Source organism: Kryptolebias marmoratus, linkage group LG13 (genome assembly GCF_001649575.2).
Source record: "Kryptolebias marmoratus isolate JLee-2015 linkage group LG13, ASM164957v2, whole genome shotgun sequence".
NCBI lineage: Eukaryota > Metazoa > Chordata > Actinopteri > Cyprinodontiformes > Rivulidae > Kryptolebias > Kryptolebias marmoratus.
The window spans coordinates 6,592,825-6,620,771 of NC_051442.1; the positions used below are offsets into that span (position 1 = coordinate 6,592,825).

The 27,947-nt window shown below is 37.7% G+C and overlaps 3 protein-coding genes and 1 long non-coding RNA gene across 4 annotated transcripts in view; 1 reads left to right on the forward strand and 3 right to left on the reverse strand.

Annotated features, from left to right (window-relative positions):
* Positions 1-14: 14 nt before the first annotated feature.
* LOC108238046 (solute carrier family 22 member 4) lies at positions 15-8,225 on the reverse strand. The gene is made up of 10 exons (XM_017419853.3): positions 7,191-8,225; positions 5,312-5,415; positions 5,054-5,208; positions 4,156-4,327; positions 3,431-3,557; positions 3,172-3,272; positions 2,789-3,003; positions 2,496-2,678; positions 1,680-1,815; positions 15-1,444 (listed from the first exon to the last, which is right to left on the reverse strand). The coding sequence occupies exons 1-10, from the start codon at positions 7,596-7,598 to the stop codon at positions 1,378-1,380; spliced, it is 1,668 nt and encodes a 555-aa protein (XP_017275342.1). The 5' UTR covers positions 7,599-8,225; the 3' UTR covers positions 15-1,377.
* Positions 8,226-8,861: 636 nt separating this feature from the next.
* slc22a5 (solute carrier family 22 member 5) lies at positions 8,862-15,889 on the reverse strand. The gene is made up of 10 exons (XM_017419831.3): positions 15,162-15,889; positions 14,966-15,069; positions 14,308-14,462; positions 13,477-13,648; positions 13,258-13,384; positions 11,434-11,528; positions 11,083-11,297; positions 10,065-10,247; positions 9,764-9,899; positions 8,862-9,105 (listed from the first exon to the last, which is right to left on the reverse strand). The coding sequence occupies exons 1-10, from the start codon at positions 15,549-15,551 to the stop codon at positions 9,000-9,002; spliced, it is 1,683 nt and encodes a 560-aa protein (XP_017275320.1). The 5' UTR covers positions 15,552-15,889; the 3' UTR covers positions 8,862-8,999.
* A 3,459-nt stretch (positions 15,890-19,348) lies between these two features.
* On the forward strand, positions 19,349-25,295 carry LOC108238095 (solute carrier family 22 member 4-like). The gene is made up of 6 exons (XM_017419947.3): positions 19,349-19,842; positions 20,162-20,265; positions 21,080-21,234; positions 21,317-21,488; positions 23,863-23,989; positions 24,693-25,295. Exons 1-6 carry the CDS (start codon positions 19,411-19,413, stop codon positions 24,792-24,794), a joined length of 1,092 nt encoding a protein of 363 aa, XP_017275436.1. The 5' UTR covers positions 19,349-19,410; the 3' UTR covers positions 24,795-25,295.
* The window catches only part of LOC119617600, a 15,703-nt gene continuing 12,796 nt past the window's right edge, over positions 25,041-27,947 (reverse strand). The window contains exon 2 of the long non-coding RNA XR_005233937.1: positions 25,041-25,171. This is a non-coding gene — a long non-coding RNA (uncharacterized LOC119617600). The remainder of the gene's footprint in view (positions 25,172-27,947) is intronic.

Sequence of the window (27,947 nt, forward strand, 5' to 3'; positions counted from 1 at the left end):
ACCAAATAACACAATAGACACAAGATAAAAACCAAAGAACTAAAATCAAAATAAAACAAACAAAACCCAGGAAAAAAGCCAAATCACCACAGAAATTAACTAAACTAGTAAAAGCTAAAGATAAAGTAGACTGAAGTCAATTTTAAAGAGTTCAGAGGTTTTCCTTATTCTGCACTGTAACTTTCAGTGTATGTCTGGTTTTGCTTTAAGATAAAGACAAGCTCAAAGCCCAAATTAAAGATGTGCAGATTCTTATTTATTGTTGGTTACTTCCTAAACCACATAAGCTGTTTTAAAAAGTCCTAATTTCCCAAAATGTGGTGCTGGTGTGCGCCTTTGCTCCAATCAATGTTACAAGAAACAGTAACACATGAAGTGGGAACGACACAAAGCTTTGATAAATCTGGATTTAATAATCAGCCTGTTCCTCTTCTTTCGGCTGCTCCTTATAGAGCTCACCACTGAGGATCATCTGCCTCCATCTCCGTCTGTCCCCACCATCTGCAGATCCTCCATCACTACATCCATGAGCCTTCTTCGTGGTCTTCCTCTCTCCCTCAGCTCCACATTCGACACCTTTTGTCCAACATCCACTATTCAGCCTCGCCTCTTTAACTTTGTCTCCAAACCACTCAAACTGATAGACTCACATCACAGTTCAGCTCATGGCAGTTATTTTACTTGTAATTTAACTTGTAGTTTATACTAAACTAAAGGGTTTCCGAGCACCACCACAGTTTGAGAATCGTGACGTTAAATACCGACCTCTGATTCATGTCGCGTACAAAACACATTTAAACTCAAAGTATGTTTGCCTGACTGATTATCAGCTGTTTCTGTAAGCGTTAGTAACTAGCAGGCTGTCGCAAAGACACCCTTTTTCCCCCCGTCCCCTTCTTTAGTTGCATTTCCTTATATGCAGAGCACATTTTAACCGGCATATAATAGTATTTTAATGTAATCAAGGTCAATATTTACAAAGAACGGCACTGTGGGGGTCACTGCTGCACAATTCAACACAACCAGTCATCAGTTTTGCTCATTTTGGACCGAACCCAACTGGTTCCTCGAACAAATGAAGTGATTGTTGCTGCAAGTTTTTCTGTCTTTGAATGAGTTGCTTGGCCCACACGTTTAAGGGAAGACAAATGAAATGAAATCAGCCGTCATTAAAAAAAGTTGCACACAGATTTAAAAAATATCACATGTAAGGTAAGATATGTATAAGTTACACAGGGTCATATTTCCAGACAAAGCTTAATGATTTATACACACAAAAACAAACAACTCGTGGAGATGGCATAAAAATGTCATTTTGGTGACTTATTTAATGATGAAAATTGAAACAAACAAACAAACAAAAAAACAAAAATGTGACTATAATTTGCTCTCTTTAGTTTGATCTATTTTCTCTTCAGTTTCAGCTTCTTTTCCTCTTCTTCTCCTGTTCATAAAAAAAAATTATTCAGTCAAAAACAATAAAACATATTGAAAGAAAACTTTCTAGTTAATAAAATTAAACAGTTTCTTAAAGTAATACCAGTCACAATTATTTACTTTTTTCCTTACAGTAACTGTTTTCCATTAAACAAAGTCATTTCAAAGTTTAGAAATAGGATCATTTCATGCAAGTAGTAAAAACCATTTGAACACAAACCTTTTTTTTTTTTTTTACTTACCCGCATATCTGCTGCATTTGAGAAATGGTCTCCGGCAAAGCCTTCTCATATGTTTCTGGCAGCAAAAAACAAATGACGCCTCCACAAAGAGCTAATACACCCATCACTATGTAAGGTAGGGCTTTGTAGTACTTTCCTGCAAAGATAAAGTGAGGGAGGCAGAAAAAATATATTTACTGAAATGGTAATGTACATTCTCAAGTGATAAAAAATGTTCTCTTCTCTAACATCATTAAAATTAAAACGGGAGATCTACTTGTCAATGCAACTTCATGCACAAATTATTTTTCTTATAGATTGTTCTATTTATAAAAAGTAAAACAAAGTGAAAAGAGTCCTTTTTGTTATTTCAACAGCATAGAGATACAAAATCTAAAATATTTTCTAGCATTTAACATGTAAAGACCACAGTAATTTAGCTTATTATTGACAAATTATCACAAGTGCATAGGGAGGAAATAATGTTTACTGTTTATAGCATAAAAAATGATATGGGCTAATTAAGCATTCATCTATCCAAAACTTATTATTAGTTTATCAAAGTTTTTGTTGCACAGGCAAAAAGAGACACCAAAACATCTCATTACAGAGGGATCCCGAGGTATTCCTGGGACAGAAAAGGTATGTAATTCCTTTAGCCAGTTCTGGGTACGCCCTGGGGTCTATTCTTTTCAGCAGAATGTGCCCCAAAAATCCCAAAAGATGTGGCAAACGGGAAACGTCCTGCGCATGACTGAGCTCCTCACCTCCTCTCTTATAATAAACACCCTGTGAGGAAAGCTGCTCGTGTCTGAATTCAAGCTAAAACATGCTCACCCAGATAAATGATGAAGGGGGAGATGATGGTGGCAATCCGCGCGGCCATGGAGCAACAGCCCATTGCCGTGTTTCTGACGACGGTGGGGAAGAGCTCCGACGTGAGGGTGTACACCACGCAGAACGCTGCGGTCACTCCAAACTTTCCCAACATCTCAAGAAGCACGGCCACGGCTGGCAAATCTAAAAAAAAAACAAACCCCAATGTAATAAATAAATTAATAACTCTCATGCAAACATCTGAATCTTAAAACAATCCAGAAATCTTCTTTTCGAGAGGCTTTCATTGTCACCTATTGGGATGAGGCGAACGCAGAGGATCATCACGCCTCCCAGGAAAAGTGTGGAAGACTGACAGATGTGTCTGGAGCAGAATCGAAGCAGCAACAAGGCAATTATGTAAGCTGGAACCTCTGTCACGGCTGATAAGAAGCAGTTTAGGTAAGGGTTGCCGTGCAAGTTTGAAGTGTTGAGGAGTAAAGCGTAGTAGCTAAGGGTGACGATCATCCTGCCAACATATTCACACCCAGAAAACAACATACATTCCTGCTAGATTACAAATATCTCCACAAAAAGCTGGACAGTTGTGTTAATTATCTGCTAGAAACAACATTTATGAATGAATCATCTAATCAAGGTGAAGAATTGAAGTCATAGAATTGAACTGAAGACGTACCACAGACTTGCACACACCAGTGTAATTGAAAACATATTGCAGCTTTTCAGGATGGCTATAATGTTGACTTTCTCATCCTTCAAAGCTAAAGCATCTTCAATCTAATGAAAAAAATAATAAAAAAAAGAAACAAAAGGCAAAGTTGCATTAGAAAAGAAACTAATATGAAAAAATACTTTTAAACAACACAATATTTTCAGTTCCTCTGCAGCATGTGTACAGATGATGATATGATCTGATGTTTCTCTGATAAACAAACCTCAGCTTCGGTGAAAATAGCCTCCGGTGCTTCAACTTTATTCATTTCTGCGGCGTCCCGAAGTATGGCTTCGGCTTCCTCTACTCTCCCCTGAGAGAGCAGCCAGCGGGGAGACTCTGAGACAAGCCTGCACAGACAAACATCTGCAGATAAACTCAGAACAACAATGCAAATCTTTTTTTTTTTTTTAAATTGACTCAATCAGTTCTGGACTCAGTTAACACCGAGAGGTTTTGATGCTCAAACCAAAGAACAACTTGTAAAGATTTAAGTTCCCAAGATGTGTTGCACCAGGATCCAAGACCATTTAAAGACCATTTATTTGGTGTTCAAATAATAAAAAGTGGAAATCAGGAACTTTAACAATACAGTACAAGAATGATTGAATTCCTGCTGAATTCTGTGTGTAAAAGTTTTGGTTTCTTCAGTCATTTGAGGACTAGTCAACTGTTTTTATTCAGCTCAGTGAACATGTTGGATCTTATAGGCTTGATTTTCTGTTGTCTTTGTGGTATTTTTTTTTTGCTAATTTCTAGAACATATTTATTTATTATTTGTCTTTTATCTATTCTACATCTCACTAATATATTAAACCTACCAAAAGACCCCAAAAAAACCAAACCCAGTAGAGTCTGCAGTTTCAAACATGTGGTGAAGTATTTTTCATTTTTATATTTGCAGTGCAGTTTTCCTTTTGCTTGTTTAAGACTTTTTCATATGCTTACCACCACAGAGGAATATAGATGAGTCCAGTGGCAGCCATTGAAATCAGCAGGTGCTGCCACGTCCGGAGGAAGTAGGCCACTGCAGGCATGGCCATGTAGCCCAAAGCCGAGCTCATAAACACTCCAAGGGAGGAGAAGATCACCCGCGTTCTTGGACTGAGAATTTCTGTTCCTGTAGGTGTCAGGAGGAAAACTTTTAAAACGAGATTCAGCTCTGGTTGTCTGTGGTTCATTGTAAGATATTTTCCCCTATTTTTAATTTTTTTTTACATTGCTAGGTATAACACATGAAACTAAAATGTCTTCATTTTTTTATGGTCTGTCCTACAGCAGTGTTTATGAGCACAAACGTGAAAATTTTCTAAGAAAGATTCAGTTTTAAAGGTAGTCATTGCAATATCATAAAGAAAAAAAATCTTTTTTCCCCCTCATATTAGGGTTTGTATTTAAGTGGCCCTAAATAAAAAAATTGTTAACAAAATTTGTGAACAGCTGCAAACTACCACATGTGTTTGTTTACCTATGAAAACAGCCAAAGCGATTGAAAAAAAGTCAGCAATGACAATGTCCATGGAAGAGCCACATGGAAACAAGAAGTCTGAAAATCTGCATGTATTGGTGTGCATTTATGCTTTGATTTGTTGAGTAAAGTATGCAAATAAAAGTGCTTTGTTTACATTGAGTGCATACCTGCATTTAACAAATGAATAACAGCCTATCTGAAACATCCTTGGAGTAAATTCTTTCAAACGGCACCATTTAATTTGGTTCAGAATAACCGTTTTTATGTTTGATTTCATAGTTCATAACCATTGACATGTTGGGGTCAGACAGGTCAATCAGCTCACAGCGTCTAACATACGAAGCCAGTCTTGAACTGCTGAATGGTGAAACATACCCAGAACAAACGCAATTGTGTAGTTGGAGAAGCCTCCAGCTCCCACCAGGCAGTAAATGAAGGCAAAGATCTCCCAGCTGGGGGAGAAAACCTGTGCTGCCATCGCCAACGTCTGAAGAGCTACCATAACGAAGAGCGTCGGCTTCCTTCCAAACCTGCAGAAGAAAGGTTGCCGAGTTAATCACTGAAAAAATCTTTAGCAGGAAAATTTGTTTGTAAACCTCTTTTTTAAAAAAAATAGTGTTATAGATCCCATACTTATCAGACATCTGACCCGACACTATGGTTCCCATAAGCGCACCAACATAATGAATAGAGGTGGTGAGTGGAGTCTTGTATGAATTATCACAAACTAAGTCCCACTACAAAAGCAATCAAACAAAAAAAAAACATTTTTATTAGTTTAGTCACGTTTTAACACAGCGAAAGGAACAGTAAAGGCAACATTATTGCTAAATTGGTTTAATCTGTCGTGTTTATTGTCACCATCACATTCATGTTGCAATTAGTCATCATCTCCTTCCGACAAAAACAAACCTACAATAATATTTTTACCTACATCTGTGTGTGGTGGTGTGTTTATCTGTAGCATTAGCAAAATATTTCATGAATCGCTGGACTGATCTAAATGAAACTTTCACAAGGTACTCACTGAACGGACACCGATAAGCTTTTGGAGTCAACAGTTAAAGATGGCTGCCACAACAAATACTCAAAAAATAGCTATAACTCTGTGAATTGTAAACTTACTGTGCTAAAATGTCGTGCAGTAGGAGCTGTCATTCACACCACTTACTTCAATTGCTAAAAGGCTACATGAAATCACACAAAATATTGCATTAAATTGTGCTTAATGTTAATTTAAAGGTTTAACCACAATGGTCAAAGCAATCTTAGTCCAAAACGCTGGCATGAGTAGCAGCAGGCAATATGTATTCCTTCATGGAATGATAGGCCTTCAATTTTTTTTTCAGGATTTGAGCAGCTGAATGGGCCCAAAACACTGAAGAGCAGGAAGCAGCTTAAGGATAGATAAAAACAACAAAACTTTAATGGCATGAATCTAAGAACACGAGTGATCAGACTGACCACATGCCAAACAAAAGCAGCAGCTGAGACTAGGAAGCTTATATAAACTGGGATGGCTGATGAGTGAGTAGGACAAGTGGATTGATAACACATGGCAAACAGGTGTGAGGTGCTGCAAAAAAAAAAAAAAAAAAAAAAAATCAAGAAACAAGAAGAGATCTAAAATACAAAAACTATCTCAAGCTGACACCACAACGAATTTAACTAGCAGATTTTTAATCCTTTTGAAACAAAGCACACACGTTTATGGAAAATGGTGCTCTAAATAAGAGTCACTTGTGTTCTGTTGATCCCTTTGCTCAGCCCTTACTCATCCTATAAATGCTTTGCTCCTTTGTGTTTCAGTTTCTGTAGCTTTTTGTAATTCCCTAGATTTTGAGTTTCATCTGAGTCTGTTTACTTCCTTAACTTTACGCTTTGTGCTCAAAATGTCAGAGCTCAGATTTGACTTACACGGAATACAACGCCTAAAAAAGTTTAAACAATCAATGAAGAAACAAATAATTTACTACTGAACACAAGGACAAGAACAAATGATGAACCACATGCTGACGCATGGTAGTGGCAATGCTGACGTAGGGTTTATGCTGTTCCAGAGTTAATTTTGAACTTTGTGTCTTATTTAGAAGTGCAGTTTGTTACTGCAATGCTAGCTTTGCAAAAGTTGAAATTTAACCAAGAAACAGACCTTTAAACTGGATGACGCTGCTAGCATCAACGTCTTCAAAGAAAAAGGAACTGATGACAAAAATTGTTTAGCTAAAGGCTAAAGAATAAAAAAATGGGCAGTTGATGCAAGAATCTTTTACCATGAAATCTGAGTGAATAATGCTCAGCTACCGTCACACCAATTTTTAGCACAATATCAGAAAAATCAGCTGACATAATTTCTGGGCCATAATTATTGAGAAACCTCAAATTACTTTTCAAGTTAGGGTCACGTGCACCAAAAAACATTTTAAAAAGACATCATTTAAAATAAATAAATGAAAACAACTGTGTTGCCTAGAAGATTAACAATTAAAAAAGCAACAAAATCCTGGCTTACGTCTGTAACTATAGTTGACTGGTAGATTTCCTTGCTGTACTTCCACCCATCCAGACACTTTTCCGTGGGAATTCCACTCACATTGACATCCACGTGTGGAACCACATTCCTTTCAGAATAGTTCCTGACTACATCCAGGTTAAGCCTCCAGCAAGAGCTGCGCTTTGTGATCCCATCGACTGTTTCAAATGGGATTGTCAGGTTTCTCCACGTCTCACTGATGTTAGCGCTTTCGGGTATGTGGCATTCGTGAGGTGGCGTATCAGCAATAAATACTATATAGACGCCTGTATATCCATTGGGAAAGATGCTGATGGCCAAGGCCAAAAACATCCTCAGCTGAAAAGGTCCCCAAGATCCAAGGAAAGAGGTGATGGTGTCGTAGTCTCGACCTTTTACAGTGCCCATTACCCCGACAAGATCCCAGAGTGGTAAAAAAAGCACGACAAACTATAGCTACACAAGTACCAAGGCAGAGTTCACACCTCCTCAGCTCTGTAATATGAGGCCCTTTAAAGCTGACGTCACGTTTTAGATGCCTCCTTCATCTAAAAGTGGGCAGTTACGACATCATATATTGTGCTATAAAACAAGTTAATCTTTACTTTATCTTAGGCACTATTTATTTATTGTGACTAAAAAGAGTTGTGTTGTTTTTAGATGTAGAAGCTTTCTAATAACCACATGTGAAAAAAAGGAAAATGATGTGACTTATGAGGACATGACAAATCATCAAAGGATTAATTATTAAAAGTGAACCGTTTTCAAAGAGGAAAATAAACTGACAGAGCATGTTGTTGTAATGTTCAGTCATTGAAAAGCTTATCACCAACCAAACTCCTTTAAAGATAAACAGATTATAACTTCTTTTTACACGAGAGCTATCTTGTGGTTGTTAGGACATCGCTGCAGAGGACCAAAGTTGCAAGGCACAATGAGCCAAGAGGAATTTGACCTTAAAATTTGGAGAAAAATAGTTAATGAATTTATGGATAGATAGACAGATGAATGATTTACATGTCTTGTTTGCTATTAATGTCACCCTCCCAACCTTTTTTAAATTGGGGTTGGAATTTGAAGTAACCTCAGCGTTTAGTGTAAGATGACTCAAAAGCAATCTTGAGCACATTTTTGAAGCATTGTTCAGGTTTCTCAGTTGGCTGAAATATGAATCCACATCCAGTGTTTAATTTCCAGCTGCAGCTTTTAGGATTTTGCCTGCTGTATTACATAACTCACACTGAATGCAGTGACATGCAGGCTATTTTACAAGTTAGTGAGTCTTATATTTTGTTACCCCAAGACAAAGTTTGGTATTTTCACCTAGTTTTTATTCAGGCATATACGAGCACTGAGATTTCTTAAAACTGGTAAACATTATTGGAAGAACTGAAACAGCCTTGTGTTACTTTGGCAATCAAAAATAACACAGACAGGAATTCAATCCTTTCTTTTTGTCAGGTACTGCATTAGGATTGTTTAAATGTGCTTTTTTTAAAAAATGATACATGACAAAAAGAACTATTAACCAATCAGAAACATGCATTTAAAATTCAATGCAAACATTTTTTTTATTTCTCTTTTTTCTTCTTTTGCAAAATTTCTAGAAAACGTAATTCACAAGCATTAACTAAATCAACAAACAGACGACACAACTTAACGATGGACTTCTGGCTCTCCAGTAACCATTTTTTTTTTTTTTTTTTGGGGGGGGGGGGGGATGCTTGCTCTGGGTTATTTTTTAGATTTCACCTGATCACTTTCAAGTAAGACAAAGTTTTGTCTCTCTAAAGAAGAAAACAAGATAAACTAAAGACTAAGTGTTTGCACTTCGGATTTCTCTTCATGAAGAATCGGTTGTTTCCTCGATGCTCCGTTCTGAACACATTTCTTCTTTTTGGACCTACCACACAACCTGCAACATAAAGGAACATTTTAAAAATAAATAACAGATTTATCCTTGCAATGTGTTGCAATACTATGTCTGAAGGCAGCCAGTAAATCATAGGGTAGGGTTTTGATGTGTAATCTGGAAACATGTTTTTCTCCCATGTACATTTCTTTAAAGGACAAATTACATCAAAACTTTTAAACCAACTGATTTGGTGCATTTGTAAATAAAAAAGATCTGAGGAACAAATCTTTCACGCAGCTAATTGGATTCATCTCAGAGCAAAACTAAAGGAAGGCCAATTGTATAAAAGACCTCCTTGTGTTCATTTTATGATGACCTCCACATAGGAGATTGTGTTTTTGGTAGCATTGGTTGGTTGGATTATTTGTTTGCAAAATTACTTAAAAAGAGGATTGATGCATTTCCGGGCTGAATTACTGAAAACCCAACAGGATATGAGTATTGTTATTACCAGCACAGAGTGAAAGCGGGTAATTAAGTGATTGCCTGTGTGTTTGTTCGTTAGCAAAATATTTCACAAACCACTGAATGGACTGAAACTCTAAGAAAGTAATTATTACAGACACATCTACAACTGATTAACTTTTGACGTCAACTTGATTCAAGATGATTAAACAACTCTAGCAAACACAAAAATGGCTTTTCAATTAAGAATTACCCTCGACATTGTTGCATCTGCTCCACTGTTTCTGGAAGATCTTTATTGAAGGTCTCCGGGAGGAAAAAGTTCACCACTGAAGAGGTGATTGTGAGACTTCCCATTAAAATATAAGGCAGAACCTTATTATATGTACCTGTAAATACAACAAAATCAAAATCCACGTCAGAAAGTGGCAAAAAGTGCACAATAGCTGTGCCTCCACTATGCTTTAAATGTCCTGTGCAGATGTTTTTTTGTTGTTTTATACGAGTGCAGTGAACATGGCTGTATCTTAACATGCAACAGAGCTATTAAGTACCTAAATAGATGACATAAGGAGCGGTGATGCTGCCAATGCGAGCAGCCGAGGAGCACATTCCCATGCCGACGTTCCTGAGTACAGTGGGGTAGATCTCAGCGGTGTAGATGTACACGATGGTGAAGGCCATGGTGAAGCCAAACTTCCCAGTCATTTCCAATGCCAGAGCAACGTACTGAATCGCTTAGGAGGAGAGACAGAGACAAATTGGTTCTAGCAGTATTTGCAATGAAAAAAAAAACAAACAAAGATTTGCATTTTAATTTTATAAAAATAACAAACTAACACTAAATTATATTCATGCTGGAAAAAAATAAATAACCATACAATATGGCTCTTTTTTTAGATTAACTGATTTTTTGGGGGTCATAAATTTGAAAGTGTTTCTGTTTACAGCAGCAAAATGTTGCAGTCCATAAAATGATTTTCTATTTTTAACTTTAAGAAATATGACATCATTCTGCTGAGAAAGAGTGCTCTGTTTACATAATCATCACCTTTCCACACCTCTTTTAAAGTGCTTCAGCTGATACTTTCTGTGTTGCAACCAGTGCAATCAGTGTCTGAGTAATTTAGCTGACAGAGCTTTTTGTTTTGCACGTTGTACAGAGCCTACTTTTTAGAAACAGTCAGTTCAGGCACTTTTATTAAGTGAAAAGAAACATTCCCAGCAGTTTGTTGCTTGTTTCTTGTTTTTCATTTTTAATATTGCTTTTTTGACAATTGCAAGTTACCATTTTCTTAAACCAAAAAGGTCTTAGATGCTTTAAACCAGGTCATAATATCATATTTATTCTTAAAATGAACAATTTGGGAGTATTTTCTGCAGATTCTTTGTTTCAACTATGATATTGTACTATTAAAGGGTTCAGTTTTGCAATTCTGAACGATTACTAAACCTAGGTAAAAAAATAGGGCTTATTTGTAATCTTTTCCTGAACTTCCCCGGACATTTAAACGACTCCTTTAAACGATATGTTGTGTTCATATTGGTGCCATGAGAAAAGGTGAATCTTACTGTTTGGGATGAACTGGATGAGCAGAAGCACTCCTCCTCCGATTATGAGGAACGTCGACAGAAGAATTCGTCTTGGACATTTTCTCAGCAGACAAGTAGAAACGACGTAGGCGGGAACTTCAGAAATAGCTGATAAAAAGCAATTCATAAAAGGGTCGCCACTCAGGTTGGACGTGTTCAGGGATAAGCCAAAATACCCAATGTTAATTGCCATCCTGTAAAGACAAAAAGAGTGTTGGAATAAATAAAAGAACTGCTTTTTTTGTTATCCAGTAATTACATTTACTGGTTAATTCATTTTTTAAAAATTAATTATTGGGAGCGTTGATATTCTTGTTCACCATGACTCACCACAGAATGAGACACATCAGTGTGATACATCTGAGGTTACTGGATTTCAGAATGTCAATCATGGTGTACATCCTGCCAGGAGGTATTTCCTCAATCTGAAACCAAAGCATTGAAATATGTAATTTATCTGGCTGCATTTTCCAGTCATACAGAAAACAATATCTTCAGTATATCATATTTGATGTAGACATCAAATGATTTGAGACATGGGATTCCTTGAACAAGAGCCTTTCTGTGTCACCAAAAATCAGTACACCCTGGGCCCCATCCTCACCTTCTACCTGGCTTACAATGAACCTGACTTTGACCCACAGGTGGTGGGTTCAAGGGGAGAAAAAGGTGGAATGCTTGCTCTGGGTCGGGGGGTAAATCTCTGCCTCAAGGAGAGGAGTTCAGGTATCTGGAAGTCTCATTCCAGAGTGATAAATGCATAGATTGACAATCAGGGCCTCAAGCACAGTAATGAGAGTGTTACTTTGGTCTGTCGGGGTGAAGACGGAGCTGAGCCGGAAGTCAAAACTCTCAGTCTACTGGCTGTCTACGCTCCAACCCTCACCTGTGGCCATGAGGTATGAATCATGACCCAAACAAAACAACATAGTGGATACAAGGGACTGAAATGGGTTTCCTCTGTAGGGCGCTTAGGCTTTAGACAGGGTTGGGAGCTCCGTCATTTAGACCAGTAGTCTCCAATCCTGGTCCTCGAGGGCCACTATCCTGCATGTTTTACTTGTTTCTCTGCTCCAACACACCTGATTTGAATAAATGGGTGATTAACAGGCTTCTTTGAAGAGGTAATTTAACCACTGAATCAGGTGTGTTGGAGTAGGGAAACACGGAAAACATGCAGGATAGTGACCCTTGAGGACCAGGATTGGACACCGCTGATTTAGAGGGAGTTTGGAGCAGAGTTGCTGCTTCTCCACAATGAAAAGAGTCAGCCAATGTGGTTCGGTGGATGCTTTCTCTGGAGGTTTTCTGGACATATCTCACTGAGAGGAGACCCAGGTGCAGACCCAGAACTTGCTGGAGGGATTATTTATCCTCTCTGACCTGGGGACAGCTTGGGGAGAGGGATGTCTGAGTTTCCCTCCTGGACCTCTTGCTTCCGTAGATAAGTGACAGAAAATTGATTCCTTACAAAAAACGTTTTTTACCTAGCATATTAGAATTATGTCACATTTTTTGATCTCGAATCAAACATTTAATCATTCTGAAATAACCTGATATGCATCAGTGTCTTCACTTTGTATTTCTTGTAGCATATTTCTGGCATTCTCCAGTATCTGGCCCAGCAATAACAAAAACACAATTTTACAAGTATTCTTTGTAATATTTTCTCATTGTGGGATTTTTCTTTTTCAAAGGTTTTAAGGAAACTGCGCTCTCCTCAATGTTTCGTTTGGAAAAGAAAAATAAATAATTTCCAACTTCTTTGGTAATTTCCAGGAGAGACTTCAGAGAGTTTCGCAGCGATTTTGGAACCAGATTTAATTCAGACTGCTGAGTAAATTCAATCAGAAACCGAAAAAAGACATTTACATCAGTTCAGTTAATTTAATCAGTGTTATCACTCATCGTTAGCATATCAGTATTTCCAAATGAACCTTTTTACACTTGGTTTAAAGCATCAGATATCTCATTCAGCAGAAAGTGTATCAACAGTTGATTTAATTTCTGATGCTCAAAACCCCTTCAGCTGTAATATTTTTCTTCCTGTCTGAATAAACCAAACACATTACAGATTTGCAACATGAAAAGACCTTTATAGGTTTATGACACACACTTGGAACAAATAACACTCTGACATTATATGAATCTCACCTCAGATTCTTTAAAGATCACAGATGGCGCCTGCACTTTGTTTTTACACGCAGCAGCTCTCACAATGGCCTCCGCCTCCGCTGCTCTCCCCTGAGTGATGAGCCACCGAGGCGACTCTGGGATGAACCTGGGAGATCAACGTTTATTTTTTTTTTTGCTTTGTGATTTGTGCATGATAATTCATAGTGAGGAAATCAGTGGGTTTTATGGCAAACATACCACCACAGTGGGATGTACACCACAGAGGTTGCTGACAGAACAGCGAGCAGCGTTCTCCATTCTCGGATGCCGTATGCGATCCAGGGAAGAGTCATGTAGCCGATGCAATAAAAAAGGAAGGCCCCGAGAGATGTAAAGAGAACTCGCATGGTTTTACTCAACAGCTCCGTACCTGCCACAAATTAGACCATGAATATTGACTTACAACACAATTAACACATAAAACTATTTTAAATAGAGGTCTAGCATTCCTTAATGGAATGCATATTGCCCACCTTGTATTGTGTCAAAGTTTAAAACTAAACTTACCTCATGAAGAGAAGAGATAAAGTTATGATAATTTTGGTCAAAGCTTGTAAATGAAGTTATAGAGACTCAATTTCATGTGATGTTGTGAAATCATGTGAGATGAGTTAGCACTAAAAGATTGTTTTGTGGATGACTCTCAGCTACTACCACACAAAACTGAAGCTGGATATCTGTACAACTGGCTGGGTTGTAGCCATTGTTGCATTTGCTAAAGTTGATTAGCGCTGGCAGCCATCTTAAATTGGACTGACTCCAAAAGGTATTCAGTTCTAGATGGTTATCCAGTGATTCAGTAACTTTCTGGGAGTTAATAAAAATCAGTCCACCTGTTTATAAAATATTTTGCAAACACTACAGACAAACACACACAGATGTGGGAAAAAACCTGATGGCGTGTCGCCTTTGGCTGTAGGTGATAAAAACCTTGCCTGCATATTAAACTGTTTTTGTTCTTTTGTTATTCTTATACAACTACTATTGCTTGGATGTTGAAATATTATTGGGATAAAAACTGTGTTTTACCTAAAACAAATGCAGAAATGTAGATGGATATCTGAGAGGCTCCAACAAAGAGGAACATGATGCAAAAAATCCTCCATGACTGAGAGAATGACTGAAGGAGAACCGAGAGAGACTGGACCGCTAGGGAAATGAAAACCACCTTCTTCCTTCCAAACCTGAAGAAAACAAACATGTTTATCATTAGCAGTGATACACAGATACAATATGTTCATAAGATAGGACAAAATAACTTATTTTGAATAACACAGCAACAAGGTGGGAAACAATATGCCCAGTAGTTTTTTTTCAAGTAAAAATTCACTTACTGAAAACTAATTTGATTACAAAAATCCCAATCACGATGCAGCAAGTTTGATTTGAACAGCACATACCAGGCAGATTCATAGATGACAGTTAATCTCTTATTAAACATCTAGTATAACAGCAGATGGTGCTGTTTCCCTTATCTTTCCTGATCTGAAGCTTCACTACAGTGGATTCAACTTTAATGAACTAAATCAAAAGTTTACTTTTCAAAAGCAACAGTCTCCCACCAAAATATGAATTTTCAAATTCCTTAGCGAAAATAAAATATCTATGATGTAGTTTTTTATGTAGCCAATAAAAAAATGCAGAGCAATTTTATTGACATTTTAAAGGATTAATAAATGTAAAATACCTGTCAGAAAGTTGCCCTGAGATTAGTGACCCAAGAAGGTATCCCACAAAAAGAGTTGAGGATGCAAACGGAACTTTCCATTTGTTGTCACAAACAAGGTCCCACTGGGAAAGATGTGAAATATGGTAAAAAACAAAACAACCAAGAGCTTCCAGAGCTCAGATTACAAAAAAAAAAGATGTATTCCTATACTGACCTCAGTGACTATAGTGTACTGGTAGATGTCTTTGCTGTAGTTCCATCCATCCAAACATCCTTCCTGCTGCAGGTCAGTGAGGTTGACATCCCATCCAGGAATATAGCCCTGATCAGAGAGATTTTTAACCACATCTAGCTTAAATCTGCTGCACTGGCTCTGAACTTCTTCACCCCCCACTGTTGTGAAGGGGATGATGGCTTTTCTCCACTCCTCGGTCAGGTTGGCGTCTGGAATGAGACAATGGTGCTTCGGAGCAGCTCCAGCAAAGATGATGTAAAGTCCGTTGAATCCAGTTGACACAAAAACTGTATTTAATAGAAAGAAGGTGGACCAGAAGTAAGGACCCATTTGTCCGAGAAAAGCAGTTTCCTCGTCGTAGTCTCCCATTTTGTTTGAATGATTTTTTTTTTTTTCCTGAATGAAAACCACCTTCTCTGCTCCTCACAGTGCAGGACGTGGTGTTCCTCTTTAAGTCCTCAGCTCAGTGCCAGAGTTGTAGGGTCGAGCTCTCTGTGGGGTACAGTGAACTGGTCCCTCAGCGGGAAGGAGTCAGAAATGAAAAATTTCCATTTCAGGTCCTGTGAGAGTTTTAAACCCCTCTTTCTACTTTGAATTGAAAAGCTCTTAAAAGCTAGTTGACCCTTTTTCTCACTGATTTGAATAATCTAAAGCTTTAGAGCACCCAATCTACTGTAGGCATCCAGTCCTAATAGCACTAATGTGGTATTTTCTCTAAACAGCATTCCACACTTTTAAATACTGCAAAGAAGTCCACATGACTGTACTCTAAATGTTGCTAAGTAGCATTAAGACTCCTGCTGGACTATTTTAACGCACGCTGTAGAGGCAAACATGCCTTTATGGAAAGTCCAGCAGAAACTTACATGTTTGTTTTACTATCTTTAAGATAAACCACTTGCTCACATGATCCATGGAAAAACCACACGTTTTTAAAGAACATTTGCAGTCTACTGCATAAACATGTTCCCCACACTCTGCTCGTGTGTAAAAATGATTACATTTATATTTGTGGAACCTTAAAAATGGACTACAATAAGCACATGTGGGTATTTCTGCTCATAGATAGTGATACAGAGTTTGTGGAGAGATGAAGAACTCTCTGCCCTTCACAGCAGGCTCTGCAGCTGTCCTCCGTAAAACGTTTCACACGATTAAGGCTTCACTGGATATGCTTTTTTTTGCAGAGTTTAGAGAAAATGTAGTTACAACAAGGCCTGATAAGGTAACTGTCTGTCTCGCTCATCATATCTTATCATATGCTAAATTACCTTTTTTTCAGAGTTCAGGATAAGCAGCTACCACAAGGTTTAGTAACTGTTTGCCTTGTTCATCATTTCTTATCTTTCTTTTTTTCAAGCTAAATTAACGTCTTCAGCATTTGTGCAATCAGCTTCAGAGATAAAACTATTTTTTGCAAAACCTGCTGCAGCTGTTGATTAAACATTTCCGTTCAGAATTGCTGTAAAGTGAACAGGAACTTTGTGCATCAAATAAACTTTATAACTTTTTATAAAGTTTTAGGTCCTGTTGTTGGGACTTCTAGGCACAGTCAGCAGCTGCACTCTTTGCCTGCCTGCTGCATCAGAGGTGACAGATTTAATCAGTTTAATCACTGCACTGATGAAAGACAGCACTGTACCAACTGTGACAAAGGATTTAAAGGCTTGTTTGCATTATTTCCCTTTACAAGACTGTGATCATTTCTGACATTTAAGCTTTAGCTGCCTAACAAGTATTAATTATGCTTATTTAATTGACACAATAGATTTTTTTTTTCCAAAAAAATGTAAAAGAAACCCCTGATGTGACTGATTTACAGAATGTAGTGAAGACACTACATCTTTATTTCTTTTGCCAGTTGCAACACTTATTTTGGTGCATTTTTTCAATAAATAATCACCAAGACTTTGTATTGATGATTCAAAAGTCTGACAACGGAGGAAAGCTTTGTCCCGCACATTGCAAAGATTTTCAGTTGGGTTTCAGGCCTGGGCTTTGTGGTGTCCAATCCATGTGTCATGCTGCCTAAGTCACAGTCTGAGACGGATGAAAGTTTGGTACGGTCATCCCATGTGGGATGACAACTTTCTTACTTGATAGGACAAGAAAGAAAACTGACTAATTGGAGGTTTTAGGGTTAAATAACTTGATGGTTTTATTTCATCATTATTTTAAAGTTGCGTGTGATGAGAAACATCAGATTCTGCTCACCTGATTGCATTGGCTAATGGAAGGAGCCTATAGAAATCAGTGTAATCATTAACATGTGCTTCAACACCAGATTTGACTGGCTTGATACAAAGGATCATAGTGCACACAGTCAGGAGGCTTTAATGATCGAGTTTACACAAGAGATGAGCACATGCATGAAATCAACACAAACCGTAACGTCCTGGGTTACGTTACGGCATGTTATACATAATTAAATCATTAAATCTGTCATATTATAACAGCTTTATATTCTAAAGTTTTGATGAGGACCAAAAGAGAAAAATAACATGACTGTATCAGAAAATGGAGATGCATTCAGTGAAAAAAACAATCTTCAAATCAAATGAAACAAAACAGACAGTACCAAACCAAAAAAAAAAAAGAAAAGAAAAAACTCACTTAATACTACCTTTACTTTTATTTTATTCCAAAACGTATGTTATATAATTCTGATTTTGTCTTATCTATTATCTGCAAGCCAGGTCTGTAACATTTAAAAACAATTGCATCATATTTGAAAGACAGTGGTTTGTATTTTTAAATAAAATAATAAGAAAAAAAGAGAGAATAATATTCTTAGATGTCATTCAGTTGAAAAGCTGCAGATTTAACACATGTGACACTTGTTCCAGTGTTTCCTGTAGATTCATATCAGATTAAATACCCCCATCTTGCAGTGCAACAAACAATTTCTGCATTTAGGAAAAAAACCCATAAAGATTATTTTTTTGTCTTTTTTCTTTATTTTTTTTCTAGGGGTGCCACAAAAGGGGGGCTGTGGGGAAGGGGGGACAATGGCCACCCTTATAAATTCCCAACAGATCAAGAGCGTCCAGCATGGACTTTCATCCCTGTTCTTTGTGCACAGAAATTTAATTATTTATATATTTTGATAATATTATGAGTGCACAGAAATTATTTATATCTTTTGATGATGAGTGGATGATGGAGTATTAAAAATCTTCTCCATTTTTTTTTTTGTTGGGGAAAATTAGCCTGAAATTGTTCTACTAATTTTAGACATCTTTACTTCTGAAAGTTCTACTTTTGCAGCCTTTTGTTGTAAAAACAAAAAAACAAAATCCTTCATCTAAAAAAATAAATAGCTGCACGATCCTATAGCTGTTTTTTTTTTTTTTTAGGGGTATTTATTGTACAGCACTTTGGTCAACTCTGGTCGTTGTTAATGTACTTAATAAATAAAGCTGGTTTGATTATTTAAAACAAACAAAAACAAACAAACAAACAAACAAACAGACTAAACCTTGGAAACAGACCAATGTGATTAAAAAAAACAAATGCAATAAACACACAAAAATCTGAGAGTGAACACATCAGCAGCTAATTATCCTCTGCTGAGCAGATTACAGAGTCAGGACAGGTGAGATGATTGTCGAACAAAGGACCAGGTGAGGGAGGCAGAAGACAAGACAAACACAGGGACAGACTGAGGAATTTAAAAAATACAACCGAACAAGATGATCACTGCAGAAACAAATTGTAAAACAGCAAAAATAAGAAACAAATCGAATAACAGATAAAAATATTCTATAAACCTCAACAACTTGGGGATGCCAATAAATAAATAATAAACTATTCATTAAAGGGAGATACATTTGAGTTTTCCAACCAATCTTAACTTAGATAGCACTCAAATATATAAGCTTATTTAAGATTATTATTATTATTATTATTATTATTATTATTATTATTGCATTCAAAGTTTTTTGTGCAACAATAAACTATGTTGTTGTCTATTGTTGAAGTTTGTCATTTCTTATGCATAAAATGCCTGTTATGCTAAAAAAAACATCTTGTGAGGATTTATAAATTAAAGTTTAGTTAAAGACTTTAAATTGACGAGGTTTATTCATTAGTAGAAAGAAGGGAGGGGAGAAAAATCAGTTAATTTCTTACAGCAGGAGGCAGGAGGAGGCGGGATGGCTTTGAAAGTGAAACACAACCTGAGGAATCTGAAATCCTTCATTCCTGTCTCTGCACCACCACCTCCACCATGCTCCCGGATTCTTCCTCCTCCACCAACAAAGTCACTGATTATGACACGGCGACCGCCTTCCTCGGACAGTGGGGCCGCTTCCAGCAGAAGATCTTCTTCCTCACCTCCCTCTGTGTCATTCCCAACGGATTCCTGACCGTGGCCTTCGTCTTCCTGGCGGCCACGCCGGCTCACCGCTGCCTCCTGCCCGCGCACCTGAACCTCTCCGCGGCGTGGAGGAACAGCAGCGTCCCGCTGGAGGAGGAGGATGGAGGCGCGGGGCCGGTGCCCAGCAGGTGCTCCAGGTACAAACTGGACTACCTGCTGAATTACTCAGACAGAGGCTTGCTGCCCGGACTGGATGTTAATCTGTCCGACGTGCCGACAGAAGGCTGCTTGGACGGATGGGAGTACGACCGCAGCGACTACAGCTCTACCATAGTGACTGAGGTGTGTCCACCTTTCCTGCTGGTGATGGGATTTAAATGGTTATGGGGAAAAACGTGGAAATCCTTTTGAATTCGTCAAGTTAAAGTTTAAAAATGAAGATGACTTTGTAAACATTAATATTCCTTTTAAATAAAGGGGGAAAACATCCAAAATTAAGGTTCTTAACCACTAACTTACACAGTTACAAATATTTGTACATTATACACTTTTTAAAAGCATGAACAATATGAGCCTCTTCTTGTATTTTACTTATAGTTTGCTGACTTTAAACGGCTTCAACCCCCCCCTAACCTAATCAGTCTGTCTGTACTTCTTGCAGTGGAACATGGTGTGTGACGACAGCTGGAAGAAGCCCCTCACCTCTTCTTTTTTCTACTTTGGTGTTCTTATTGGCTCCTTCCTTTCAGGACAGATTTCTGACAGGTCATGACCAAACGATTTATAGCTAGAAACAAAACAACAACTGATGTTTGCTTGCCCTCCTGCCTTTGGTGGTCATTTGTCAGAGCAGAAGTAATTGAAATGATTATCATATAGTACACTGATTTGTTGGTCCTCGAGGAACACTATCCAGCATGTTTTAGTTGTTTCCCTGCTTTGACACACCTGATTTGAATGAGGGAGTGATTAACAGGCTTCTGCAGACAGAAAGGACCTGCTGAAAAGCAGGGAAACAATGAAAACGTGCAGGATAGTGTTCCTCGAGGACCAGGGTTAGGAACCGCTGATATAGAAGTGTTCACCACTAAAAACTCAGCTCTGAATGTGACTGGAAAAGAGAGGAAATATGTAGTTAGTATTACACTATATGTGCAAACAAATCAAGCCATTCAGAAACAATAATCCGGTTTAACGATTGCTAAACCTCGTTGGTTAATTATATCTTTTAAAGACATTTGGACTCTCATTATAACAATTAAGGCATCATTTCTCCCTAAGCATGTTGTGCAATATACAGAGCAGTCTCTATTGGCTTATTTTTGCTCATCTCATAAATCAAAAACCATCTGTTACTTTCATCTTATGAGCTAAAAAGAAGATCTGACCAGTTAGTCTATATAATTTTGCTGTAGGACAAAGTTAGGGAAAAAGTTGTAATATAAAGAGAGGAATGAGTGACTCTTATGTTCCTTATTGCAAGACCACAAAGAAAACAAGACAACTGTGAACCGAATAATGACTCTCCCACTTATACAACAAACTTCATTAATGTCTTTGTGCTTCCTGTTTGTTTCAGATATGGGAGAAAAAGAGCGCTGTTTATCGCTATAGCATTACAAGCCATCACCGCGTTCATCTTGGTTTTCTCTCCAAACTGGACTACTTTCTGTATTTTGTTCTTAATTGTTGGATTGGAACAGATTTCCATTTATGTGGTTGCATTTGTGTTAGGTACTTCATTTCATATATTTACCCAAATTATTCATTATGAAACCTCCAAAATCTAATTTAACCTGTTGTTCTTTGTTTTAAGGAACTGAGCTATTAGCTCGCCGTGCCCGAACCATTTTTTCCACCGCTGGAATGTGTATTTTCTTTGCTGTGGGATACATGTTTCTGCCACTATTTGCTTTCTACATCAGAGACTGGAGGATGTTTTTCTTCAGTATCACAATGCCAGGCAGTCTCCGCATGATTTTATGGTGGTAGGTAGGTGTGTGTTTGTGTGTCCATACACTTTATATATTTATTCAGTTTTACTGCCCAAGTTGCATGCATTTCATGAAAAATGTTTTTGTAATTTTACCAGCTGTTTAATGTGCCTTTTTGGCAGTTGTAATGACAGAAAAATCTGATTCAGGTGTCTGTTAAAATGTAAAGTTTCCTTAGGTGTGTTTTTTGCCCCACCCACCAAACTGGTTCCAGTTCTAGCTGGGAGCTGATTCTTGCTTAACACTACTTTCACTGTGATTTATTTTTCCCAAGGGCTGTATAACATTAGATGTCTGACAGGAATTTGTAACAGGACCAACCTTCCTGTATGCTGGTTTTAGTTCAAGATTTGGGTCCTGCCCCCTCATGTCTCATGTAAATGAATGGGACATTGCTATTGGTAAAAAAATAATAATAATAATAAAAAAAAAATACACCTTGGATAATTTCTTTCAGGTGTTAGTTGACAGCGTTATCTTGCTGCTGTGTTAGAATTATCATTTATTTAAAATTTAGTCATGATCGTGTGCGATGAGTAGGTGGGACCTAAAGCCTGACGTCCATACTACAGACTCTGCTTCCGAAAATACAACACGGGAGATTAAAGTTGAGGATCAGTAAATCAAGAGCTTGACATTTTTGACTCATCTCCTTCTTCACAACTACAGACCCATGTAGCACCATCATTATTGCTGATGAAGCCCTCTTTATTCTACCACTCCTCCTGAACAAAAATACTCCAAATGCTTTGCTTAAAGCAGACACTCATTTGGGAAAGTCTCAGCATTTTATTTTTCTGGTTGAGAATCATGGTCTCATAGGGAAGCTGACTCTCATGCTGGCTGCTTTATAGTCTGTCACAAACTGCTCTGAAAATCATGGCTCAAGAATATCAATACAACCACATCAGATGCATTGATGCAACCCTGAGGTTCCCAAACAAGACTTTCTAGTCTTTACAATTATCTCTCAAGATCCTGTCTATGGCATTATGCCATTTGGTACCTATTGACTGCACAAAGAAAATCTTGCCATTAAAAACTTGGATGACCAAGCCCTAAAATTCTTCTCCTTAAGCTTAGCTTGATGGCATCTATCACTGCTGGTCTCCATGGAGGCTTAGTTTCCACTGCCCAGACCTATTCTTCCCTGAAACTGCCACAGGATCCCCCAGGGGGAGCTGGAAAGTGTAGCTATGGAGAGGAATGTTTGAACCTTCGGCTTTCACAAATGGACCTCAAAAAAGCAGATAGAAATGGATGGAAGAATGTTTTTTAAGTTTGTGCATCATCTCTTAACACCTGAACAAAGAAGTTGCTCTAATCAAAAACTGCACTCTGGGCCACTGACTGATTTATCATTTTTAAGGATCTTGGGTTCTTCCTTGTTCAGTCATTAAGCTGTCAGTTACTTTTTACAGAGTATAACATATACATTTCTTTTTACTAAATATCACTATTATACTGATTTCTAACTCATATGAAGACTTGATTTAAAATAAATCTCTTCCATATCATGACTTAAACATTGTAGAGTAAATTTGAGTCACTCCTGTTGTAGCTTGCGTCAGTTCATTGAGGTTTGTTGACATAAAATAAGTTTTTTTTTTTTTTTTTTTTAAGGTTTCATCAGATCTTTTTAATTGGGTTGTTACCTGGGCACCTTAATGTTTTCTTTTTTCCCCAGCCTATTGAATTTGTTGCTGTGCTTGGGATATTTTTTCTCTTTCACCTCTTCTGCCAAGCATCAGCAGGCTTCACATCTGACTCCAAATATTTTTGCAGATGAGTTTGTGGTTGACTCAGTGACTGCAAGTTTGGCAGGTCTTGTGGCTGCAAAATGAGCCCAAATCATCAGCCCTCCTTCCACTGTTCTTGATGTTGCACTTGGTTTGCTGTAATTGGTTTTCAACAAATGTCATTGTGCATTATGGACAATCGTCTCCTCACTCATCTAATCTGTCTTTAAAAAAAAAAACGAAAAACCCCTCCTCCATAAGTTTGGTGGTTTGTTCAAATAAAGCTTTGCAAACTTGGACAAAGTTGCTCATTTTAGAGTATTGTCTTCTGACAATCCTTTCAAACAAGCCATACTACTTCAGCCTTTCAGTCATGAACAGTAACAGTCCTGAGGGCTGAGTTGTGCCTTTTTGTGGTTTTGCAAATTCTTGAGCTTTGCACAATCTAACATGTTAGGTTTATGTTTCAGTACATTGACAATGGGTTTTCAGTACTTTTTCAGTATGAATTATTCCTCTTGTTTGTAAATTACCTTTTCATAACCTTTCCCAGATTAGTAGGTATGGCTTTTTTTAAGATTACTGCTGATTTCTTTCTTCCTGTTTCTCACTGTTGCCAAATGAGGCAGGTTCATCCCAGAGTCTCCTCGGTGGCTGCTGTCTCAGGGAAGAATAGAAGAAGCCAAGGCCATAATCACAAATGCTGCTAAGATGAACAACGTTGAACCACCAGCAGTTATTTTTAGTCATTTACAGGTGAGGGCATACTGTGTTTCTGTAACTAAATTTAAGCTGTTCATCACAGTTTTCATCATCTTTGTATCATTTGTACATGTAAGTCATAAAGTGGGGTTCTACATCATTTTAAAGGCAAACCTTCAAGTTTTCTGTCTGGACACTGAACTACTCTTGTAGCATAAGTTGTCACAAGATTACAGTCAAAAGATCCAAGATCCATTTTAAAAAATATACATTATATATGCAATTGATGCATTTGAATAACCAAAATTAAACTACAGTCTGTGTTATGAATATTTTTTTGGCAACATAATTCAAAGAGGAAGTTTGATGCACTGTAACTTGAATACAGACAAAACACTAGTAGCAAACTATGGGGAAAAGGGTAAAACTTATATGAAAACTAATTTAATAGCACCAGTGATATCATTGCACACTCAACCAGTGCTTCAAATATCCCAAATAATTGCTTTCCATTTCTGTTTGTAGCAGTGGTGTAACTGTTCACAGTGCAGGCACTGACATGTTTAATTGCTTGCATCTGGTTTGCAGATCTGTTGTTAAAATTCAGTGAACTCTTCCAACCATTACTGAAAAGCAGACTTTGTTTCTGTAACAGTTTGGTCAAGATCTCAAAAGCACCTTTCTTGATAAACTACTTTTTCACTTGTGATGCAGCCTAAGTGTTTGTTGTTGTTTTACATGCTCCGCTGCTTCACAGAATGAGGACAAGTCTGAGGACAGGAGGGCCTACAACATCTGTGACCTGTTTCGTTTTCCAAACATCCGCTGGATCTCTATCACGCTGTGGCTGATCTGGTGAGTCTCTGCTGTCTCAGCTTGCTTTCACATTCCGCACAACTGTGCACGTGCACTCATTTCCTGAAAATGTCACCCAAATCTGTTCCTTAGAAGTTTTTATGTAATCTTGCTAACAGACGGACTAACCGACTTGGCGGAGGTAACACCTGCTGCAGCATAGATGAAGTTTTAACAAAGGAGTCACCTGTGACCTTTACCTTTGACCCCATGACCTTGAAATCAATAGGCATCATTTTTGACCTATGAGGTGGCCAGCTGTGCAGTTTGACCTTCCTACATTACATGGCTGCAAAGTAGGAGAACAGGATAAGCCCAAAAATGTAATAACTTTTTGAGTAATCTCGTGAACAGACTGACAAACGCTAACGAAAACAACACCTCCTTGGTAGAGGTAATAATGACAGTTGCTGTTAAAGCTGCAGCTAAAATCAAAATTAAGTTTTTTTTACAGTTATTGCAATTACAATAGGAAATCTTATGTAAATAGCCTATTTGTGCTTTTTAAAACTGACAAGATGCAAACCATGTTGCACCAGTTCAGAAACAACAGACTATGATGGATCCTGGAGAAATTAAGACTTTCTAGCTGGAGTTCAGTCTTTCTAGAACGTTTGTCTGAACAATAAATGAACAATCAAAAAAGTTTTTCAATCTGAGTTGTGAAACCTCATTCTTAAATTATATTTTGCATTCTAATATGGAAGTAGTCATCGCACGAATGACTTGCAGAGCATGCAAAGAAATCTTTACAAGTTAACTTGTGCAACTATGAAACTTTGATAACCTCAAAAAAAATGTCATGGCTTTAAAATGTCTTATTTTGAAAGGTCTTAAGCTTTTTGATTTAACTTAACTATAAAATAAAAGTAATAAAAATTTCATAAAACTTCATTAAATTGTAAATTAAACAATTACATGATTTAAAATTAATTTGGTTGTATTTGTGCCATTTGTCTCACATCCAAACACAAACCCAGGGTCTCTTCAAACAGCTGAACACCACAGGGAAATTATTCCAGTTAAAGTTTGCTTTTTTTTTTTGTTTTTTTTTTTTTAAATTTCACATGTGAATAAATGTCTTATGGTTTATTCTTTGTTTCAAATTTATCCCCACAGNCGGTCACGTTGGCGTCTGGAATGAGACAATGGTGCTTCGGAGCAGCTCCAGCAAAGATGATGTAAAGTCCGTTGAATCCAGTTGACACAAAAACTGTATTTAATAGAAAGAAGGTGGACCAGAAGTAAGGACCCATTTGTCCGAGAAAAGCAGTTTCCTCGTCGTAGTCTCCCATTTTGTTTGATTGAATTTTTTTTTTTTTTTCCTGAATGAAAACCACCTTCTCTGCTCCTCACAGTGCAGGACGTGGTGTTCCTCTTTAAGTCCTCAGCTCAGTGCCAGAGTTGTAGGGTCGAGCTCTCTGTGGGGTACAGTGAACTGGTCCCTCAGCGGGAAGGAGTCAGAAATGAAAAATTTCCATTTCAGGTCCTGTGAGAGTTTTAAACCCCTCTTTCTACTTTGAATTGAAAAGCTCTTAAAAGCTAGTTGACCCTTTTTCTCACTGATTTGAATAATCTAAAGCTTTAGAGCACCCAATCTACTGTAGGCATCCAGTCCTAATAGCACTAATGTGGTATTTTCTCTAAACAGCATTCCACACTTTTAAATACTGCAAAGAAGTCCACATGACTGTACTCTAAATGTTGCTAAGTAGCATTAAGACTCCTGCTGGACTATTTTAACGCACGCTGTAGAGGCAAACATGCCTTTATGGAAAGTCCAGCAGAAACTTACATGTTTGTTTTACTATCTTTAAGATAAACCACTTGCTCACATGATCCATGGAAAAACCACACGTTTTTAAAGAACATTTGCAGTCTACTGCATAAACATGTTCCCCACACTCTGCTCGTGTGTAAAAATGATTACATTTATATTTGTGGAACCTTAAAAAAGGACTCTACAATAAACACGTGGGTATTTCTGCTCATAGATAGTGATACAGGACTTTGCAGTGACGGCAGAGCATACCTTTAGAGAAGTTGTGTGCAGGTAAGCGTTTACTGATGTTCATGTGTTAGACGGAGATGAGCTGCTGTAACGTCAAACTGCAAACAGCAGGAATGACTTCCTGTAGTGTTCTCTGCGGCAGCAGAGCTAAGAGAGGCTGCTGGAAAAGTAAAACCAGAGAAATAATGCTTAAATGGCTCAAATACTGGTATTTAAATTTCACACATTTGTCTTCTAAATTTATAAACTTAAACATTAAAAAAAAAGTTATAAATCTGGACAAAATGGCCCTTGGAGAGGATGGTGTGTGAGGAGGGACACAAATGTGGAACTACCAGTTCTTTTATAAGTTCCACATTTTAGATTAGATCCAGCAAGTCTAGACCCTATAGACCCTATGACTGTTTTTTTTTTTTTTTTTTTTTTTTTTTAGTGGGGGGGGGGTTATTGTACAGCATATTGGTCAACTCTGGACGTTGTTAATGTACTTTATGTCAGGTTTCAGATTATACCCAAGTGAGCAGTTCAGCAACAGACAGACGCAGAAACCAGCAGGTAACGGGAAGTGAATTTATTTACAGTGCAATGGAATATTTACAGAGGGGAACCGGAGCCAGGACCTGANAACAACATGCCCAACTCACACCAAAGTTGTTTTTCGGTCTTTTGGCTGTTCTGTTCAGGGGGTCACCACAGCGAGAAAACTCGCACTAAAGACTTTGCATCGTCAGATACCCTTCCTGAACCTGCAGCCTCAGGATTACAAGACTGTGGCACTGACCACCGAGCTACCGCAGCCCCTCAGCACACAAAGTAGTATCTTTAAAATAATTCAGTAGTTGCAGATGGAGAATGAAAACACAAACTGAACATGAAGAAAACCCTTTGTCATTTTGGAAGCAGACTTCTCTTTTTTTTTAGCTCAACAAAGAAATGTTGCTATGAAAAAAAAACTGGCATTTCTTCAAGAAATGTATTGTGGTGGTTGTGATGAATAAACTCACAAACTTTATTTCAGGAAGTGTGCCAATACGCCAGATGCCATTCCATAATGTCTCTTCAGCATTTTACAGATATTTCTACCAACATGGTCTCTTCTGCCTTTACACTGTCACAGCAGCACCCTCTATCCAAAATTAATAACAG